This window comes from Pectinophora gossypiella, chromosome 12, assembly GCF_024362695.1.
Source record: "Pectinophora gossypiella chromosome 12, ilPecGoss1.1, whole genome shotgun sequence".
NCBI classification, from domain to species: Eukaryota; Metazoa; Arthropoda; class Insecta; order Lepidoptera; family Gelechiidae; genus Pectinophora; species Pectinophora gossypiella.
In genome coordinates this window covers 9829820-9853109 of record NC_065415.1, presented here as the reverse complement: position 1 = coordinate 9853109, position 23290 = coordinate 9829820, and the positions used below count along the sequence as shown (strand labels likewise).

At 38.0% G+C, this 23290-nt stretch overlaps 4 protein-coding genes across 6 annotated transcripts; 2 read left to right on the top strand and 2 right to left on the bottom strand.

The window, feature by feature from the left end:
* Nucleotides 1-3268: 3268 nt before the first annotated feature.
* Nucleotides 3269-11255, bottom strand: LOC126371358 (bursicon). 3 transcript variants are annotated; one of them, XM_050016667.1, is made up of 4 exons: nt 11102-11255; nt 4182-4291; nt 3679-3804; nt 3269-3434 (listed from the first exon to the last, which is right to left on the bottom strand). In XM_050016667.1, the coding sequence occupies exons 2-4, from the start codon at nt 4275-4277 to the stop codon at nt 3300-3302; spliced, it is 357 nt and encodes a 118-aa protein (XP_049872624.1). In that variant the 5' UTR covers nt 4278-4291; nt 11102-11255; the 3' UTR covers nt 3269-3299. The 3 variants fall into 3 exon arrangements, with proteins under 3 accessions (XP_049872624.1, XP_049872623.1, XP_049872622.1); XM_050016666.1 differs by lacking the exon at nt 11102-11255 and adding an exon at nt 5568-5616 and having other exon boundaries at nt 4182-4297; XM_050016665.1 differs by lacking the exon at nt 11102-11255 and adding an exon at nt 4437-4574 and having other exon boundaries at nt 4182-4297.
* On the top strand, nt 5004-5842 carry LOC126371364 (partner of bursicon). Its single transcript, XM_050016672.1, has 3 exons — nt 5004-5147; nt 5216-5340; nt 5537-5842. The coding sequence occupies exons 1-3, from the start codon at nt 5018-5020 to the stop codon at nt 5705-5707; spliced, it is 426 nt and encodes a 141-aa protein (XP_049872629.1). The 5' UTR covers nt 5004-5017; the 3' UTR covers nt 5708-5842.
* Nucleotides 11256-11634: 379 nt separating the features above from the next.
* On the top strand, nt 11635-14725 carry LOC126371274 (CAAX prenyl protease 1 homolog). Its single transcript, XM_050016560.1, has 2 exons — nt 11635-11846; nt 12313-14725. The coding sequence occupies exons 1-2, from the start codon at nt 11757-11759 to the stop codon at nt 13549-13551; spliced, it is 1329 nt and encodes a 442-aa protein (XP_049872517.1). The 5' UTR covers nt 11635-11756; the 3' UTR covers nt 13552-14725.
* Nucleotides 14672-22902, bottom strand: LOC126371238 (organic cation transporter protein-like). Its single transcript, XM_050016512.1, has 9 exons — nt 22705-22902; nt 19600-19835; nt 18989-19168; nt 18171-18401; nt 15964-16183; nt 15656-15824; nt 15266-15542; nt 14879-15144; nt 14672-14799 (listed from the first exon to the last, which is right to left on the bottom strand). The coding sequence occupies exons 1-9, from the start codon at nt 22760-22762 to the stop codon at nt 14739-14741; spliced, it is 1698 nt and encodes a 565-aa protein (XP_049872469.1). The 5' UTR covers nt 22763-22902; the 3' UTR covers nt 14672-14738.
* Between the last annotated feature and the right edge of the window lie 388 nt (nt 22903-23290).

Genomic DNA, 23290 nt, shown 5'->3' with positions numbered 1-23290 from the left:
CAATAATATTATAATTAAGTATACAATAATTTACTTTGCACTAAAGTACCTTCCGTAATTTCCGTATTTTTTATTTTGTAAAATTCTAACAGGCATTAATTGCATCAGTGAACATGCGGCTAACTAAAAACTACTGAACGGATTTTCATACGGTTTTCACCAATGAGTAGAGTGATTCATGGGCGTGCTTTAGGGTTTATAATTTATACAAGTATTTTTTTTGTATAAAATGGTTCAAAAATGATGATGAATGTCAAACATAATTATCGTTACAAATATAGCCGACTTGGAGCTTTCGGCGAAAACGCTGCCTGAGCCCATTGAGATATAACAAAACAACGTATGGTTGAATTGTTCCTTTTTTGTAGGTATACCGAAAAGTCCACAATATGTCATAATAATTATATTGTGTATAAAGAATTGTGTATATGTATTGTATGATTTTACAAATAACGATCACAGTACAGTAATAATAAGGTAGATTTTTCCTAAATTGCGTAGGTTCAAACTTTGTCGCATCGCGTTTGAAAGATGTAATAGCGCTTCAGGACGTCCCGCAAGCACGGCGCTAATGTTGCAGTATCCGCATATAATTATTATGACTTGTCATTTAGTTCCAATAAAATCCGCGGGACTTCATACGTATGTCAGTGACAGCTGGTGATAGCATGCGGGACACTTAGCAGCTAATCGAATTCTATGTTGTTTTCGCGCCCAGTCCAGACGACTCACAGCGCATTTCTGGACATATATTTACGCGTGGTGTTTATTGTTAGGTTAGTTAGTTCAGGTTAGGACGTCTTTTTATAACGAGGACGTTAAAAAAAGACGAGGCTGGGACGTATTGAAGTAGTATTTCCATATATACGCGGCCTGAAATGGGCTGTTTCGGGGACCTGAACTGGTTGCTGTCGAACTTATTATCACGTTTTCTTGATTAAAATTCATAAATAAGTCAAATAGAAAAAAGAAAAAAGATTTTATTTAGTTTTAGATCTGTCATGATGTCTGTGATGTTTGTTTATTATACATAAGAATTTCAAAATTTATCTTATTTTTTTCCCAAAGGGCAAGGCAAAGGGAACTATGCCCATACAGCCATGTCTTGTGTTTTTTTTTCTTGATGATGATTAATGAAATGATGAAACCTAAGCCCCCACCCTCGGAGCAGACTCCTACTCCGAACCCCAAACGAAGTAAGCGGCTTGTTGGCGCAAAGCGAAAATAGATAGGTACACTTTGTTTATTGAATATTCCGATTTAATAATACTATCAGGAATGTTTTCCGACTAATGTGATCATTAACCACAAAACACCACTTCGTATTGATTATTTAGATTATTCAATGAAGAAAACAACCTTCCTGTTCCCGGTCCCACCAAAAAGTCCGCGGCAAAGAGAATATACATAAATCTGTATGTTGGATGGAAAAACAATTAATTATAAATGACTACTATTTAGGCCGGCAAATGCAACAACTTCTTTTTTGATTTGGTTTTCCCCGAAGGGTAAGGCAAAGGGAACTATGCCCATACAGCCATTTCATTTTATGTATTGATTTTTTATTATAATATATGTCCTCTTTTAAAACACTGTATTTACCCATTATTTAAAAATGTTTAAATAATATACGTTATTACAAAAATATTTTTCCAATATTCCTTTTCTCAGATTGTAGTATTTTTAGTTTTTTATTTATATTTATTCTCTTCATACAAAATCTCTTTATAAATTGTCACTGACATTCTATTACACTTGTCAAGTAGTCAAAGCCTTTAGAAAAAAAAAACTATCACGCACACAAACTAACATTGACACCTCTACACGCTCAGCAAATACACTGTAATCTGCACCACTACAAATGTATAATTGATCAAAATTGAGGGTCTGAAATATGGTACTTCTCGTATTCGGACCCTAAATTTTTGTTAGTTTGCGAAAATAATACACCAAAATATTACTATTTATCGGTTTTATAACAATATTCCTCTATCCGTTTTCCTGTAGCACTGCATCAACTTTTGTATGGAAAACGAATCACCTTAAAAAATCCCGCCTAACTTGTTCGAAGGTTCCCGCCCTTTTTTTCCCAAAATAAACTGAGTGAGTGACGTTTGTTTGACGTTCGTTCGTTTTTTTTTTTTTTGTTTTGGTTTTCCCCGAAGGGTAAGGCAAAGGGAACTATGCCCATACAGCCATGTCTTACGTATTTTTTTTCTTGATGATTGATGAAATGATGAAAGATGATGATGATGAAACCTAAGCCCCCACCCTCGGAGTAGACTCCTACTCCGAACCCCAAACGAATTAACTCAAAAGTCCGCATAAACTTTTGAGTTATGAAGCGGCTTCCCGGCACGAAGCGAAAATAGGCAGATACACTTTGTTCATTGAATACTCCAATATAATAACACTCGCGAATGTCTTCCGACTAACTTAATGCGATCATTAACCACAAAACACCACTTCGTATTAATTATTTAGATTACTCAATGAAGAAAGCAACTGTCCCGTTCCCGTTTCCCGCCGAAAATGACGTTCGTTCGTTAACGTAGTGACGTTCAGAAACAGGAATGTCAAATGTAAAAAAAGTGAAAGTGGTGCTTAGTTTACAGTCGAACTACGAATGTCGCGATATTATAATGTAACTTTAAAAACACTTAATTCCTTTAAATAAAAGAAAAAATGTTTTGTTTTTAATACTTGGTTATTGTTTTAATCTATTTAAGGTTTAAGGTTGCCAGAATGTATTTTTTTACTAAAATAGAAACCAGTCCTGGCTTAAAAGGTGAATCTTCTTTATTTATTTTACCACTTTTTCCACAGGTCGCTGATACACTGTGTGGAGGTAACTTAGATTTTTTTTAAATAATTAAATTTGTGAAATAACATTTTAATACGACTGAATCCCAATTGGGGTAGTCAGAAGTACATCACAACTAAGTACCCACGCCTCACCAGTGCGCCTCAACGCCACGCCTCATGGTGACCCGTATATAATGGCCTAGCCAACTGTGTTGCTGAAAACTGCTCTGAAGATAAATTATAATAACACATTAGTGCAATTGTTGGTATCAGGCTTCGACGCTCCCCGTTTGAGAAGCAAGCCGGTATACCACAGTGATTTCATTAAATCAGTAAATCAATGAAATATGGTTTTCAAATAAAAGTTATAACTTTTGGTCAAGAGTCATTTATTTTAATATTTATACATATCACAATACTTAATTAATAATAATAAAACCATGTCCTGAACATTTTGCGTAAACTCCGTCTGGTAATCCCATTGAGTACTTTTTCTAAAAAGATTTAATGAAGTGATTATGAAGAGGTGAATCTTCGGAGTAGCCAGCTATCTCTTGAGGAATGATGGCACTTTCTTCGATACTCCCACATGGTCGGCACATGCACTCCAGGGGAGCCTTTGTTGTTACCTAAAAAACAAGTAAAAACAATATTAAGAGAACAAATAGGTAGTTATGCTGAAGAATTTACTAGCTCCGGTACTACTTAAATGTATACGCAGTTATACAGTGTGCTGTTGTTGAATGCGGTACGGGCAGACAGTGGTAATAAATAAACCTTTAAGCACTTGACATCAAAAGGTTTTTATCATATGCCTCAATTAATCATGATAACGTAAAGGACTAACAATAAGATGGATAGCTTAAGGTTTACCTTTCTGAATCTCTTTTCTTCGCTTTTGGCCTTTGGACAGAACAGAACGACTGTTGCCTCTCGTTCTCCCGACTCTTGACAGCAGTTACAAGTTCGCTCCATCTGCCATATCTTGCTACCGGATACCTAAACGGGAACAGAACAGAACTTCATTCATGACACTTATTTTCTTCTTCATCATCATAATTTTGATCAGCCCACTGCAGTCCACTGCTGGTCATAGGCCTCACCCAAGCCACGCCACAAAGTCCTATTCTCAACTTTAGGCATCCAGTTGCTTCCAGCCACCTTCGAAGTCGCCCCGCCATCTTGCCAGGATATGTCTGAATACGTGATAATACTGATTCCCATTGCCTACTTTAGATTGGACACCTATTATAGCTCGAATACTATGATGATCACATGAATGACGGAAAATCTAAAATACGATTTCTTCAAAATTCATCATGCTTTTATCTATAACCAAGTACTTAGTATTATGATATCTTAGATTTTCTATGTACCTGAACGTAACTTGTACATTTTCCAACGCAAGCAAATGATGGAATCGGTTTTGGTATGCAGCCTGGGTGCTGTAGCACATGAATAACCGGCGTCATCTCGCATTCTTGTCCTGAAACTAGCGAATAATACGTTCATAAATAAATTTCGCAACTAAATGCTGTAAAGGCAAAATGAACTTTGGATGACGGTAAAGCACTGACACAGAACAATACGGGTGGTTTCAAAAAAGAACAATCTAAGCTTATTTTACTTACTTGGAATATGAACTTCTTGTGCATTTGCAGGTTTATCTTGCATTTGACATACAAACAGGAATATTACACCAAAAGATAAACTGTTAAATATAAACATTATTACTAACTTTATGTAAGTTTAAGACAAGCTCCTCCTTTGGCTACTAAGCCTGAAATGTGTAAAATTCGAAGGAGGAAGCAAGCTTATAAAGGTCTGTGTCGTGCTAAGATAAAAAGTATTTCATGTATTAGCAGGTCAAACACTGAAAGTCATTTAGCCACCGCATGCTGAAGAAATTACACGAGAATCCGACGGCGCTAACACGAAATATTTGCCCCTGAACTCTGTCCATAAAGGCTGTACCCTCTGACTCCCACAACGCCATTTAAATACACGTACACCCTACATTGTCAGATTCATATAGCTGTGACAAGTCATTTTACTTTATCATATTCTCAGTATAGAACCACCTGCTGTGTTAATTGCTCTTCAGTGACTATGTGTTATAGTTAAGTCGTGCGACACTTCGTATAAAAGGGGATGATTTTCAGATTCCACACTGTAGTTGCCTTCGCTTCTTCCTACGATAAAGTAAACGACAATGGCTTTTCATAGTTCTAAGAGTTTAGTGTTTTGTTTAGTTGCATGTTGGCTGTGTATCGTTGATATTCAATGTTCTGCTGCTGAGGATAACTGTGAGACTATTCCAACGGAAATACATGTAACCAAAGGTCTGTACTTATACTATAAATTAGATAGGTAAATAAGTAACATTCTCTAAAATTGGTTACTTTTTCAGAGGAGTTTGACGAAATGGGAAGGTTACTAAGATCATGCACAGGAGAAGTTTCGGTTAATAAGTGTGAAGGAATGTGCAATAGCCAAGTTCAGCCTTCTGTAACAACATCAACTGGATTTTTGAAGGTAAAATACTTTGTTGTCGGTTGTCGGAGATACTCGGACCTTACGCCTTCAACTCCATTTTAAGGAGCTACACACGTCAAGATTCTTATAACATAAACATAAACTGCCTATATACGTCCCACTGCTGAGCACAGGCCTCCTCTCCATCAACCGGAGATTCTTATAATATTATTTAATTTTATCTATCATTTTACAGGAATGCTTTTGCTGTCGAGAAAATTACTTACGCGAACGCATGGTCACGCTAAACCACTGCTACGATCCTGACGGTATTCGTCTTGAAGACGAAGACCGAGCTATCATGGAAATTAGACTACGAGAACCTGCAGAATGCAAATGCTACAAATGTGGAGACTTCAGTCGATAGTAAACAGTACTTTGACAAAACTATTTTTATAAACACGGAATAATTAATGTACAAAAATATTTAAATTTTACATATAAATGGTCAAGAGTCTTTTAATGTAAGCGTGTTACTTAATTGTATTACTCTGAGGGTAAAATCGATCGAAAATCGAAACCTAAAAAGTAAAATGTGAAAGTACAAATTAAATTAAAAATTTTCACTTTAGAGTTTATGTTGTCTAATTTCGTCCTGGATATATATATGTCGTAAAAGTGGGGGGTCGGTCGTAACATCATCATCAGAATGGAGGGTGGGCGTTAGAAGAGTGGGCGTAGAAGACAATAATGGCCGTCATCAGTATCACAATCATTTTATTTACTTCAACATAGTTTTTGTATCACGATTAAATAAAGTCACAGCATAAGGTACACACTCACGGCAACGTCACGTTATTCGTAACGGTTACACAGTCTCTCCTAATCTAGCGCGCTTAAGGACGTTAGCGTGAAGGGGCCCTCCACCACCCATGGTTCCAACATTCGGACCGAATCATCGGGACATGTGAACGTACTTGCTAGGTGCTCTTTTCCGATCACACTTTCTTGACGTCCCTACAAGTTATAGGTGAGCGACTATAGCACTCCTCGTAATTATTCGACACGTCCGCTCATGACGATGGTTCGCGGTAGACTGCCCGACTAGAACGGCAGTACACGTCCGCTCGACACGACGACTCTGTAGTGACTCCCTCGACTTCACGCAGCTCTGGCCGTACGCCACCTTTCGTCGGAGCGTTGCAACTTCATAACGGAAGTGATGTAACTTCATTTTATTTTCCGATTTGATCAATTTCTCTTCTTAATTCATAACTAACGCCGACACGGCCATCCTGCGTGACACACGTCCTCGTGTGTTAATCTGAAACAATATACCACAGCACAGTATCCAAGTTCGCTCGGTCATTCCTGACCTGACATGAGACTCTATAAAGGACTCGTCCGAGCTCTATTTGTGACTCTACATGAGCTCTACTTGTGACTCTACATGAGCTCTACTTGTGACTCTACATGAGCTCTACTTGTTACATGAGCTCTACTTGTGACTCTACATGAGCTCTACTTGTGACTCTACATGAGCTCTACTTGTGACTCTACATGAGCTCTACTTATGACTCTACATGAGCTCTACTTGTGACTCTACATGAGCTCTACTTGTGACTCTACATGAGCTCTACTTGTGACTCTACATGAGCTCTACTTGTGACTCTACATGAGCTCTACTTGTGACTCTACATGAGCTCTACATGAGACTTCAGTACACATATCCATCAAGTGGATTTCCCGTGTGCATCACCACACAGAGTAAACAATTTGAAAGAATGCCTCAATCAACATCAACAACAACAATGATCAAAAAAACAAAAAATATCTTAGACTGTTCATTCTACACACACATACAAGGGCACATAAATACTCGGTTATAAGTCAACATTGGCAACCATTTGCCACTTTCATAACAGACCATCATTGGTCAACTCAACAAGGTAATCATATACCACTAAAACCAGGTCCCCATGGACCTAAACAATCACCACACCTCCAGTCGCACACCGCGCCCTGATCAGCCTCTAACGGGACTGCAGTTACGACTACGCTGGAGCCACAGTGCACCTTAATACTCGGTGATAACATTGGCAACCATTTGCCACTTTCATAACAGACCATCATTGGTCATTTCCACAAGGTAATCATATACCACTAAAACCAGGTCCCCATGGACCTACACACTCACCACACCTCCAGTCGCACACCGCGCCCTGAACAGCCTCTAACGGGACTGCAGTTACGACTACGCTGGAAATGCAGCACAACAACAAAAGAGAAAATAACAATACCAAAGTATGTGTGCCGTGTAACATCTTATTCACTCTCTAAATCAGTAAGATTTAACTCAGAAGGCAATTCGCTTCGAGGCATTTTTTTCAAGTCTATTTCACTTAATCATAATCCAAATCATTTTACTTCGCAATGTTTACTTCACTTCATTACGATTTCTAATTTAACTAAAGTTAACTAAAGAGAACTTTATGCACTATATTCATTTGTATCTTATTAAAACTTCCCATCTCTCAAATCAGGTAAAACAGATACGACTCACCATGACTTATAAGAATTTCCAATAAAAGATCAACCACTGGTCTTGTGACATGGTTTAGGTCTTCAACAGCGCAGCAAGTCCGGCTGGTATACAACGTGCTGCCATGATGACGTCACTTTGCACGGCTACAGCTCAGGCCGCACCACTTACATCGCCGCTAGCAATCCACCAGTTGCCGAACCACGTGGCAAGTTATGACATGAAACAAAAGAATTCACTGTATTATCGTATTCACATGACTTTCTTTCAATCAGTTTAAAAAGATTTCAATAAAGAATGTTGAATTTTGAATCATTTGATGAACGACGGTAGATTACAAAATACGTTATTTAACGAGACTTAATTATCATGTCATGATTAATTTATTTTTGCTTGGAGTGAGAAAATACAACTTTAACCACGCAGGTTAAGCGTGTCTAAACTGATTCGAAATATTTTTAGACCAAAATACAAAGATTTGACGATGATGAAAACAGATTGGAAAACGCGGTATGATTGACACGGATTGACACAATATGTCTCGGCAATTTGGTTTTAAAAAAAGCAATTTTCTCATTATTTGAAACGGAAATTCACCCAGCAATAAAGTCAATAACAATAAGGTTCCAGTATGAAAACGACTCACCGTAATAACAGTTTCCAAGTTGAGGTACCATAATTTCCAAACACGACTGCACACAGTATGGAAATATTGTGCTGTTCACGCCATTATATCTCACGGCATGTAGTGATGCCGGTCATTAACAAGGTCGAGGTCACTTCAAAGTCAGGTCCATCTCCAAATTCAGGCATGACACTACATCTTCATCACGTGGTCACACGAATGTGATAATCATCATAATCTTCTTCTGATTGTGATAATCGAAACTTGCATTGTCTTGCTGTGAACGTCGCATCACGTTGTCTTCATCCAAGTCCACTAATCCCGCTTCTGATGTCGTAAAAGTGGTGGGTGTCGTAACATCATCATCAGAATGGAGGGTGGGCGTTAGAAGAGTGGGCGTAGAAGACAATAATGGCCGTCATCAGTATCACAATCATTTTATTTACTTCAACATAGTTTTTGTATCACGATTAAATAAAGTCACAGCATAAGGTACACACTCACGGCAACGTCACGTTATTCGTAACGGTTACACAGTCTCTCCTAATCTAGCGCGCTTAAGGACGTTAGCGTGAAGGGGCCCTCCACCACCCATGGTTCCAACATTCGGACCGAATCATCGGGACATGTGAACGTACTTGCTAGGTGCTCTTTTCCGATCACACTTTCTTGACGTCCCTACAAGTTATAGGTGAGCGACTATAGCACTCCTCGTAATTATTCGACACGTCCGCTCATGACGATGGTTCGCGGTAGACTGCCCGACTAGAACGGCAGTACACGTCCGCTCGACACGACGACTCTGTAGTGACTCCCTCGACTTCACGCAGCTCTGGCCGTACGCCACCTTTCGTCGGAGCGTTGCAACTTCATAACGGAAGTGATGTAACTTCATTTTATTTTCCGATTTGATCAATTTCTCTTCTTAATTCATAACTAACGCCGACATATAATACCCTTACTTTTGTCCCTTCATATTGCTTTACTCTTTATAATTCATTCTTCGATCTAATGAGGGACTTTCCAGGCTACGTTCCTCAAAATCAATATATATATACGGCGCTGTAAATATTTTTCTTTGTTTAACCTTCTAACTTCATGGATTACACACCAATGCGTGTTTTATCTTGGTTTTTGGGTATAAATGATGACCCTTTTCATTATACACAGGCACGATTACATTCTCCACCCATTATTATTCTGATCAAAATAAAGAGATGCGATATAGGGAACAACGTAAATAATTTTATACCATATCTGATGAAGAACTACATTTATAGCTTCTGCCATTACACGGTATTTTTGAATATATTTGAATATGTACCCGTAGAAAATAGGCAATTATCACGTTAAATCTCGACAGAGCCATCTATATTATTTTTAGGGAATGTAGCCTGGAGAGTCCCTCACCTCATTAGACTTCGTTATCACGAGACAAGTCGTTTACAGTTTGCCTAACTGTCAAACTAAAATGTTTTGTCCGCCCGGGGCGGAACGTCGCCCACTGTGCGATCGATGCCAGTATATTTTGTTCAAAGGCTCGACAGACCGTTTGAGGAACTTCTAAGCGTGTAAACGAACGCTCCTAATTTAACCCAAAGACTAATATGTCTGAGGCTTTTCGGCGGGAAACGGGAACGGGACAGTTGCTTTCTTCATTGAGTAATCTAAATAATTAATACGAAGTGGTGTTTTGTGGTTAATGATCGCATTAAGTTAGTCAGGAGACATTCGCGAGTGTTATTATATTGGAGTATTCAATGAACAAAGTGTATCTGCCTATTTTCGCTTCGTGCTGGGAAGCCGCTTCATAGCTCAAAAGTTTATGCGGACTTTTGAGTTAATTCGTTTGGGGTTCGGAGTAGGAGTCTACTCCGAGGGTGGGGGCTTAGGTTTCATCATCATCATTCATCACCTTTCATCATTTCATTAATCATCAAGAAAAAAAAATACGTAAGACATGGCTGTATGGGCATAGTTCCCTTTGCCTTACCCTTCGGGGAAAACCAAAACAAAAAAAAAAAAAAAAAAAAACTAATATGTCTTTGATTTAGGCTTTTTGGCGGGAGGCGGGAACGGGACAGTTGCTTTCTTCATTGAATGATCTAAATAATTAATACGAAGTGGTGTTTTGTGGTTAATGATCGCATTAAGTTAGTCGGAAGACATTCGCGAGTGTTATTATATTGGAGTATTCAATAAACAAAGTGTATCTGCCTATTTTCGCTTCGTGTCAGGAAGCCGCTTCATAACTCAAAAGTTTATGCGGACTTTTGAGTTAATTCGTTTGGGGTTCGGAGTAGGAGTCTACTCCGAGGGTGGGGGCTTAGGTTTCATCATCATCACCTTTCATCATTTCATTAATCATCAAGAAAAAAAATACGTCAGACATGGCTGTATGGGCATAGTTCCCTTTGCCTTACCCTTCGGGGAAAACCAAACCAAAAAAAAAAAAAAATGTCTTTGATTTAACCCTTTAACAGATTAGCGTAACTCTATACTCTATACCTACGTCCTACTTGAATTTTTGTAGCGTAGAATATTGTTGTATTCATGATTTGTGGGAACTATTGAAAATTATTGTCTTTAATAAAAAAAATAATGAGGAACTTTCCAGGCCACGTTCCACAAAAAAGATTTAATGTGATAATTACCTATTTTCTCGTTGCTCGGGGTCCTTTATTCCCATCTGCCCCCTTTAGGCTTGCCACCGGGGTGGTGGTTGGCACTAATTAGGTGCCGTTTACCACCCCGGTGGTCGATGGCACTTAATTAGTTTCATCTGCCCCCTTTACAGTTATAGTACGGGGGTTTTAATAATTATTCAAAAATGTAATCTAATTGCAGAGGTATACAATTGTTACATGATATTTGGATCAGATACGTATAAAATTATGTTGTTTCTCTTTATTTTGATCAGAATAATAATGGGTGGAAGATGTTATGTGCCTGTATGTAATAACAAGGGTCATCATTTGTACCCAAAAACAAAGATAAAAAATGCATATTTCTGTTATCCATGAAATTAGAAGGTTAAACGAAGGAAAATCTGTACAGCGCCGTCTATAGTATTTGGGGAACATCGGCGTCACGTCGCCTGCCAAGTAGGGACTTGGTTCTCCGAAGTCTGGTGAACTGAGCTGGTGAAGGGTTAAATGACATGGCACGTCAAAAGTCAAAATTAAAACGTCAAATTTAATGTCAAATAAACAATCTGTCGAGATTTTGTAATATCGATTTTTATCGGCTTCATTGCACATAGACGTGTATGTTTTTTGATATTTTCCATTAAAATACTATTTGTACACAATGGTTATTAACGAAGATGTGATTTTGATGCTCATACTCCTGTTTTGTGGAGCGGAGTACCTGTGGGAGCTGTATCTCTCATTGCGGCAGGTATGTCTACTTCAGCTTACTTTTATCACCTTTTACAATATTGGGGTGAAATATATTAGAAGATTACGTACATATTATTAATAAAACGACGGCATTTTTAATTCAAATCGTAAAACTTTATCCAGTAAGTACTTGACGAGGGAAACTGCATGCAACAGTTGATGAGGAAAATCAGGAATACCTAATATCAGAATACTAGCTCCATCCACAAGCTGTCGCTTTTGGCACTCCATGGAGCATATATCGAGCATGTTTACAAGCCTGCTGGACATATACAGCACCAGTGGCTGACAGTTTTCATAATGAAAGTGTATAAAGAACATAACCAACCCATGATTACAATACTAAACAATTAAACATTTCCCATATCTCCTTCAGTCACCCAACCCAATTATTAGATTATTCAAGTTATTGAATACTTTTTTATTATAATAATATTTACATGTGTTTTCTTTATCACTTTCAGCTCAAGATATACAAGACTAACAAAACCATTCCTGATGATCTACAAGAAATGCTGAATGAGGAATCCTTCAAAAAGGCCCGTCTGTATGGTATTGACAAATCAAAGTTCAAAATAGCCAAAGAGTTTTACAGTATAGTCATAACATCTGTGATTCTATGGAACCGATGGATCTATGATGCTTGGGTTAAATCCGAGCAGATTGGAGAGTTGTTCAATATCTCTCCAGACAGAGAAATAGCTGTAAGTTGCATTTTTGTGACATTTGTTACATTATTTAGCTTCATAGTGAATATGCCATTTACTATTTATGGAGTATTTGTTCTGGAAGAGAAGCATGGCTTCAACAAACAGACTGTGTCATTTTTTGTAAAAGATCAACTGAAATCATTACTGCTGAGCCTTGTAATTACATTGCCAATAATTTCTATAGCAATTTACATAATCATGCTGGGTGGAAACATGTTTATTGTGTGGCTGTGGTTGTTCTGCACTGTGGCAACCCTGATCTTACTTGCTCTATACCCCACCGTGATAGCACCACTGTTTGACAAGTTTGTTCCTCTACCAGAGGGTGATCTTAGAACAGGCATTGAAAATCTAGCAACAAAACTAAACTTCCCTCTCTCTCAAGTCTACATTGTCGAAGGGTCAAAACGATCTGCTCACAGTAATGCATATTTCAGTGGTCTATTTGGTGCTAAAAGAATTGTGCTGTTTGATACACTGATTGAAAAGTTTGATGAGGAGAAGAAAATTACGACTGGTTGCAAAAATGATGAGATTTTAGGAATATTGGCTCATGAACTTGGACATTGGAGCTGCAGCCACATTTACAAGTCAATTGCCCTGACTGAAATAAATCTGCTTCTACTTTTCACAGCTTTTGCGCTGCTCTTCAAGTACCCCATGCTGTATGCAACCCTTGGCTTCCCTGCTGGTCAGGAACCTATCATAATTGGCCTAATTGTTGTCTTGCAACTGATTCTAGCCCCTTACAACTCGATTTTGTCATTCTTTACCACAGTATTGTCCCGAAAATTCGAGTTTGAAGCAGACAACTTTGCAATTTCATTGAACTATCCAAATGAATTGAAATCGGCTCTAATTAAATTAGGTAAAGATAATTTAGATTATCCAATTTATGATAAACTGTACTCTGCTTGGTACCACTCTCATCCGTCTCTGCTCCACCGGATTGAAAACATTAAAGAACAGGTGTCACGTGTCAAGCGAGATTAAGACGAGTAGGGTGATGATGATATTGCATTTGTAACAGTACAACCAACCATTTTATAAGAGTTTAGATATAACATTTTGAACCAGTACTAGTCTAGTATCACATGATTTAATACTATACATTCTATACTGCATTTCTAAAATATGACTGGATCATAGACTGTTTTGGATAAGATAAGGTGTAAGTAAATATAAGTCATAGGGCTGCCCTGGTACTGTTGTTTTGTTACAATTATAATATAATTATTATAATTTGATAAATATGTCAATTTTGTAATCAGTAACTCAACCACAGTACCAACAAATAGAGGCCCAATCTATATTTCTTATGCAGTTTATCTCAAATCAACACTGTAGTGCAACCTTATGACTAAAAGAAATAGAGAAATGGAGAATATCAGTTTCAGAGTGTAGAAGTTCATGCAAAGACGTAATTAAAGATTATATTTTCAATTCTTAATGAAACTTTCAGGACAAGTTGTCTGAATGATATATCATTTATCAATATCTGATTATAATCAGAAGGTAATATTTAAAAAGTGTTTATGCATAGCATACACCAGAAAAAACGTATTTTTGTAAATCTCATGCTGTTCTGCCAGTAAGGAAAATAACATTTTATTTATTCATATTCTCTAAGGCGATTTTCATACGACGTGAATTTTTCACGTGTTAAACATCGGTGGATTGTTACATACAAAGTCAATGCGACCTTGCCGACCTCTTCACCGTCAACTGGCTCGTCGGTGCGCGGTGTCGTGTGTATGAGAATCGCCTTATCGGTCTGCTCATCGCTGTTTCCGAGCCACACGCTCTCCTTCTAGATTTATTTTTAGTCTAAGAGTGCAACATGTTTACAGTGCACTACTTTTTTATAAGACTACGCAAGTAGTCATATATTAATAATTCAATATAGGTAATATTCTGAATGTTGTGAATGCATGCCCAAGTGTATTATAACATTTTAGATGTTCAGTGTATAAGCATATAACTACGTAATCGCATAATCAATTTTTGTGGTCCTCATTATTGTTGTTAGTAGTAATAAAAGCCAATGACGTAGGTAACATTAATGTAATAACTCTAAACCTGCAATGTGAATAATATGGCTAATACACCTACAATACGCATTAGTCTTACAAAAGTTGTCCAGAATAAACAGTGTCATATACATCAATATTATATATATTTTATTTTGACCACGGTACAGGAGGTTTGACATCCTTTTTCCGACAACTTGCGGCAGTTTCCCTGAAATAAAAATTGAATCATGAAAAGTTTCTATTGTTTACTTAGTTATTGTTACTGGCCATGCATGGTCACCACTTACTTGGTAAAACGCTCTGCCTCTTCTATGGTGTCTGGTAACGGCGTGTCTTTGGTTTCGGGTAAAGGCAGTAGTAGCACAATCTGTCCAAATGATGTCACGGCGAGAAGCATCAATGGTAGATTCTGATTTATGCTGTCCAGGCTGACTATGAACGGGGCGATCATAGACCCGAGACGGGCGAAGATAGTCACCCAACCCACTCCGCGATTACGGCCCAAAGTAGGGTACAACTCGCCCGAATATAAGTAAAGGGTCGGTACGGATGCCTGACAAAAAAAAACATATTTATTAATTATTTTTCTAACAATGGTCTAGCTATTCATATTCAGAAAAGATACTTGAATATAAAAGCCCTGTCTGTTTCGATTTCGCGCTCCGACGACTTACCGCCATCGCTGCGAATCCTATTCCAGCAAACAATAGTCTGGGCCAATCATTTGGGTACTCCTCTCTGGGTATCACCAACAAAGCCACAAAACACACCGCTGTGAGGACTTGAAAGGTCCACACAGTATTTCTGCGGCCGGTTCTGGTGATAACGAACACACATAAAATAGGTCCGGGTGTAGAAATGATTCCAGTGATTGCAACGGTCACGAACATATTCCCGCCAATACCTCCGAGGTACTGGCAGAAAGTGTAGAATGCAATTCCTGTAAAAAGCCTGCGAAGAAAACATTACGTAAATAAATTTATAAAGTACCACCTGCATCCTGGATACTGCATTCTTCAAGGTAAGTGTATTATACATTATTTAATTAGCTAATGTAAACTTACCAGTTTAAAGACAAGAGTATAGTTTTAAGCCTCATGTTTTTGTGTCTTAGGAAGTCTACGAACGCTGGGATTTTCCGTTTTTCTGGTGCAATTCTTATAGGAATCAATCCTCGTATTTGTTCTTTAGTCCACTTACGGCCGTTCTCTCGTGCAGCGACATATAACACTTCTAAAAACAATGTAGGTGTAAATTACAGGTTTCTAATAAGTATTCAAATAAAGATATTGTCACACATTTAATCTTGAATGCGGTATTAGGCCACAACATCTTATAAACTAATAAAAACAATTAAATAAAGTGATTATACCCATAGCTTTATCAATTTGTCCATTAGCCAAAAGCCATCTAGGAGATTCTGGTGTACAAAACCAGTAAAAGGCATACAATGAAGACAAACAGGCTAAACTAAATTCAAGTTTTCTCCAATCTCTGAGCCAGTAGGCAAGCACCGCCATTACAGTATTGCCCAGACCAAAGGGCAGCTGGTAAAGTACTGGAACTATCATACGCCATTTACCACTCACAGCCTGAAATAAAAAGAAAATGGCATCTAAATATACTTTCGTTATTCATCTACCTATGCTGGACTCTGGGCGCCACCCCACTTGCGTCAGACAGAGTACTGCGGGGCGGAAGGCAAGAGGGAAACCACTGCCCTAGTTTTCCCTAAAAAGTAGCATGGAAAATGCTGCACCGACAAGAGCGTGGCTCTTAAATTGATGATGATGATCTATGCCGGACTGCAAGAGAATAAAAATCGTAGAACGCGTACAACGGCTTATCTTGTGGTGTTGTTATCTGGTCGTAAAGACTGACAAAGGCACTGTGAAGAGAGAATCAAAGGGAAAATCTCGGATGAAAGAAGATATTGTTTCCTTTGTAACGTGATTAGACGATGAAGATGGATGGTCTGATCACCTGTGACACCTGTGACCAGACGGTGCATCGTATCCATTTTTGTATCAATCCATCATCCTATCTAGTTGTCTTTTGATTATTTGTGGCTCCGCCCACTCTGTTACGAATTACGGGCTTTTTGTGATGTATGTACTTTTGTGGTTTACAACATTTCGCCCCGATATATGACTCGCAGACAGACAGATAGCTACCAATATATCTACGTCCTGCCTGCTATAGTCGCCAGCCTCCCCTCATCGATCGAACTCGTCTGTAAACTGTATCTTTCTTTCTTTCTTTTCTTTTTAAAGTTTATTTAGGTAAAATCTACGACACACATATACATTTACAACATTAAAATATACACACATTAACATTAATATTTAAGTAGTTGGAAAACAAAGGTATATGGGTGCCGCAGTTCACCAAAAAAGGCCAGGGTTCAGTGAAAATTTACCCAGAAGGCAACACTGATTTTCAACCCACGCCGATCGGTGAAACGCGAGTACCCGCACAATAAATTTTAAAAAATAAATAAAGAGTACAAAAAAAAAACGACAGTGTTACACATAGAAAGCAGAAACAAAACAATAAAAGAAAGAAATATTACACTAAAAGAAAGATCTATAAGTGAGTAGTGAAAGCAGTGTGTAGCTATGGTGCATGTGATGTGAGTGCGATAATTAAATAAACGTAATAATATACATATAAAATTTCATAATCATAATAACAAAACGAAACGAAAACGGACATCTAGGAGCACCCAGATGTGATCTAAAGAGGCAGCAACCGCTATCCCAAGTACATCGCTGGTATATCTAACCTCTGTATTTCTAGTAGGTGATTCTTATCTTGATAGGTATTGAGTTGCATTCACCTTCATCCATGTTGGTAATTGGCGCGTACAGATTATAGCTATGAGCACATGTTCTAGTATTCATGGGACATGGACGAAACCCTATCGCGCATTTCCCAGCACATAACGACACGTAATTGATAACTGGTTATTTTTTATTTTCAAGGAAAAATGATGCCAAGACGAAATCATATCGATCGCAATGTCAAAAAGTTGCCAGATTTCATGTAGAGTCAAGCTTCTAACTCCACAGGCCCTATACAAACACTAAGTTCATCATCTCTACAGTTTAGGCAAAATATGTGGCTTAAAGCTTAAAGATATTTTTGAATTTGATGCGCGATTAATCGGTTGCGATTATGCATCGAGTAGGTATATTAAAATGTATCTAGCGAAATCGTGGTCCCCTCCCACCCAAGTGTTACATTTTATCATACCGACTGATTTTGACGACGCATCGCGGCGTACTTGTCGCATAATGTAAGAAATAGAGCCTTTACCTATACTTAGCAGAGAAAATAGGAAATAGGTAGTCTTCTTCTTCTATGCGAGTCGATGGCGATCAATACTAAATTTTTGCTGACCAATAATTGGCCACGCTTACGGTATTGTCAGCGGCTTCGTAAAGGTCTTTAATAGTGCAGGTGTTAGGGCACTTAGGACAGCACAAAAGGTGAGGTTCATCATCGCAACCATCAACCAGGTATCCCCACCTGCAGAGATTGATTATAGGTAGTGTAATATTAAGCTAAGTGACTGACCTCCATACAGAGCACGAAGGATATGATGGTGATGCCTCCGGACGCCAGAGCGAGCACAAACCAGTTGATCAGGAACAACCAATACCACGGGAGTGCGCTTGCGATGAAACTCGCTAGCGCTTGTAGTATTATACAAATCAAGAGAGGGTTTTTGCGTCCGTATTTATCCGCCAACATCCCGAAAAATACTCCCCCGAGTAGAACGCCACACATCATTGTACATTGTGTAATCTGAAATGCCGTACTTAATTAATACAATCAACTTTGTGAGGTGCATGACCAACCCTGATGTCAGGGTAAATACTTTAAACACACATAAGTACCTTACACAAAATATATTTTATATGAGGACTTTATTGTTGCAGGAATTACAGCAATTTCTTCAGGGCTTCCATAGGGTTATTGTTGTACAATCATTAGCAATATCATGTACACTCTTTAGAACCCTGTAGCAATTACGGTTTAATTTGTCAAAAAAGTTAATGTGACATGGTTTCAAAGTGTAGTATTAGTACTCGTGACCGTACTTATGTAAGTATTATAATAAAATGTCGTACCCAAGTTGCGTCATATTGTAATAAACTGCATGTCTAACAGCCTATCTATCGGATATATGCCTGGCAGTCCTATATTGCACTGAACTGCTTAACAAAATCAGATTCAGTGATACGACCAACCCGGGTATCGAACCCGTGACCTTTCGATGCTAACCGCACGCTCTACCAACTAGGCTATCACGACACCCCAACTAGACTATCATGGCACCTAATCACGCTCACGCACTAATTAGGTGATATTTAATTAAAAAAAATACTTACATGGATTAACCAATGTTTCTCACAAACCAAGTTCCAATCAGAGGTCATAGTTCGTTCGAAAATTGATTTATCATACACAAATTTGTGGCACGGAACTAGCGGTATCATACTTCGATCCATATCCGGCGCTATAGATAGAATGTCAGGGTCGAAGATCAGACAGGGGAATTCTTCAATCCTCTAGAAAAGATAATGTTTAATTGTAAGACATGTTTGAGTATTTCTGTTGGTATTTTGTACCTAGATATGGCCATGTGGAAGAACGCTTCACTCTCTACGCTTGATTTTCTAATTTATGTTGGGATGATTATGTCGTGCTCAGCGGTGAAGAAAAACATCGTGAGGTCCACATTCCGGAGAATATATTTCGGAGGTATGTGATCTAACCTGTATTCGCGCGTTGAAAGGTCAGACAGGCAGTTTTAAAAAAACTGGGCCTATCAAATCTTGCATTGGCTAAATAAATAGCTCATTGGTGCAAGTCTGGTAATGGGGTCTGCTCTAGAAGCAAGCCTGTGACATACACGACCACAGTGCCTTCGGAGGATACGAATGAAAGTAGGTGGTGCAGTACAGGAATAGGTACCTAAAAAAATAGAAGCTATACTGACCGGAGCGCACATACTCCTCCATTCTGTCTCAGTGTACCTTGCCATAGACGGCGGCTTTTGACACCAGAACTCTTGTTGGGGAGCCATAAATATGATGTTGAGTTGATACCAACAGTTGCTCAATTTGAGTAGTGACATCAGGGTGCTTATCTTTAGCTGCCACCATCCGAAGTCGCCCACTACAATAGCTGTCACGTCTGGGTGAGGTTGGGTGTCGTGTCGAGCGCTTATTGCTTCTGTAAAGGGATTGATACCTATAGTTCTTGCGCTCTAGCATGGAGCACAGGAGCTCTCAGAATAAAACCTACCTACATTTTCGTGGTAAGTAAGTCTCTAATATATTTCTGTTCTGTTGTGTGTATGTATGACACACCATTATGGTAATTAGAGCGCAAGCACTATAGGTCTATTTCATAAATTGTAAAAGAAGAAACAGAATGCCTGATGGTCAAATGGTATTTATGGTTCCGAATTTGAAACATGGATCATTGTTATCACTAAAAAGGAAAACGTGGTTTTACCATTTAAGTAAATATGTAGGTACACTTTTGAAATGAGCAGATTTTGAGCGAGCGGACCGTATTAGGTATTTGGAGCGTTTAAAATTTTCATTATCGATATCGAAAAGACTACAAAGTTCTATTTAGCCGGCTGTGGAGAATCTTGGTGATCCGCTATGATCCTCCAGGGGAGTGTAGATATCTAATCAGTCACTACTTTAACGTTATGCAGGTATGTAAACAATAACTCAGTAGGTAAGTACATTAAATATTTCAAGTCAGAGAGACACCTATAATTTAGTTTTAAAAAGAAGTGTACGTAAGCCAAAGGTGCTTCTAAACTAGCAATGTTTAAAAGAAATCTTATATTACTGTTTTTTCCTATTGCGAAAAAACCATGTCTTTTGGTGTTTGTGTCGTATTGACCAGTGGGAGGGTGGTCGAGGAAGAGAATAAAGAATACCACTACAGTCGTTACAGTTACTTGAGTGGAAGCCTTATCCTTATCACTAATGTAAGAGCCACGCTCTTGTCTTGTCTATCAAAGACCAATTCTTCCACTTCCTTATAAGACACGACTTTCACCTTCTCTTTATAATCTCTTCCATGTAAACTCTTCTTGGTCTTCCCCTCCCTCTCTTTTCTTGTAACTTCCCTTCTATGATGTTTTTAATAAATTCGTCGTGTCTTATTAAATGTCCAATCATCTTGCCTTTTCTGTCCTCAGTAGCTCTGAATATTTGCCTTTTTTGCCTTACTCTTGCTAGCTCTTCCTCATTCGTAACTCTTTTAGTCCAACTTATTCTTTCCATCCTCCAACACCACATTTTGTAGGCCTCGACTTTCAAGAGCCTAGAGCCTAGGGAGCCTAAAGAGCTACATTTTCATTAACATAATATACATACCTACATAAACTCACGCCCGTAATCCCTATAGGGTGGTAGAGCCACAAGCAATCAGAAGACAACTTTGTACCTGTCTTTTGTTACGAAGTCCTACGCTGCATTTGATGATAATGGTGACAGATGATGAGGCCTTTACCCATAATATAATGGTATGTTAGAAAGTCGGTTTTACGACATGTAGCTAGCAAGATTAGTAGCTTAATGCGTTCTGGTTTTAATCGCTCCTAAACCAGCATAAAAAGAACAAACAGTAAGTAATTCAAAAATAATTTAATGATTATAATAACCGCTCGTAGAATCGTCATCGCTCGTCGAATACCAGGTATTTTTATCTGGTTTAGATTTCACCATTATTAAGTATATTATTATTATTTCTGTTGAGTAAGTTTTCACTTTTCATTACTTATTTGTTGAAATCTGTTAAAAGACATATTCCAGCTTCTATGGCAGCTAAAACTTTTGGGAGAGCCCTTTTATGTTTTTAGAAGATCTTCATTCTTAACGCGTATTATTATTTACTTATACAAGGTATTACATAAAATGCTCTAAAAATATTTAACAAATATGTACTTATTTTAATAAACACTTTCAACTTCGTAAACAAAGACGATATAAATCACTGTCGTAAAGTTGAATGAAGTTTATGTGTTTTGTCATATTGCTCTATGGTTTTGACTTGATCTATCATTCATTTCAATTAAAATAAATAAGTACCCATTTCTTTTTTATTTATTTATTTTCTTATAAAAAAAAATGTTACAAACACTGGAATACAACATCGGTAAACCCGCAAAAGTTTGTCTCGATGCCTGCTCCTCGCACCACGTCGCAATGGTTGTCTTATATTTAATAAAAATTACAAGCTATACTTGAAGGTAGGTACTCTGTCTACCACGATAACCAACACTAAATAGTATGTAGTATTATAATGTAATCTATGCTAACAGGTAGGTAGTTCTAAACAAGTCACAGTCCTCCGGCAGCTGATGGTCGGTTCTTATCTAAAAAGAACATGCATTGTATCTTCTTCTATCGTGTGGGTTGTGAGGTGGAGTACCAACCTCATCAACCTTGGTGTCAGGGTAACTACTGAGCCGCCAAAGGCCCGTACATGGCTCACGTAACGACTACTTACATCAGTAAGTAGTAACCGGGACCAACGGCTTAACATGCCTTCGAAGCACGGATCATCTTACTTTCAGACAATCAGGTGATCAGCCAGTAATGTCTTAACCAAACTAGGGACCAGGTAGTAATTTTTGTGATATGTCCGCCCTAGGAATCGAACCCGGGACGGAGGTCGTTGCAATGCATTGTATACAAATTGTATATCGTGAACCAAAGATAAGACGTTTTAGGGATAAATTTATGACACCCTCGGCAACGGGGTGAGCAGAGCCATAAGTAATTAGAAGACCACATGCAGCCAATTATGATTATTTTGATATAGGTTAGTAGTTAGATAACTTATTAAACATACTCCTATTAGTAAGTATAGGTCATTGATATATGTATGTATAAGAAGCATATAGGTATGGATATAATATGATACCTAGCTTACTAACTTTTAGACTTGTATCAGACTGAAAAGTATACTATACCTACCTAATTGAATCCGGTTTCATTAACCACGTTAGAGTAAGTTATTTACGTTCACCTAGCTATATGTAAAATATCAAGTTTAAAACAACGGCTAATACCTTCATCAAGTATTTCCTCTGAGTCATCGGCTTGAGTTTCCATTTTATCAGTTTCCATTTTAAGCTTCTTCAAATAATCGAACACAATTTGAACTTTATAACTTCCAGTATTATTTATTACTCAGGTACCTACATAATAACAAGAACTACTACCTCTATAGAAGTAAACGCTAGTAAAGCACAGCAAACATGTGTGAACTATCGCAAATGAATATGGTATATGGTCGACCTGTACCTGTGCTTACTAAAGCTAACCAGTAGAACTACTAGGTATTATGGCATTTCCTAGACTTTCACTACCTTAGGAATGGAATCGCTAAGTAATCTAGGTACCTACTCTATCAGTACCTAGTAGTATCAGCTTTATGAAACAGGTAAACAGGTTTATAATAAACGTATCTTTCTTTCTTTCTTTCTTCTAAAAAAAATCGAAGATAGTTAAGTTACCTATACGATATACTTACTATAATATCTACTCTTATTATATCAGTTCGGGATCACATTAGGTAGAATATACGTTAACATTCCTGTAGGGTTGTTTTGCTACCACGGGTTATTACTTATTTATAACCTATTTTACGTTATT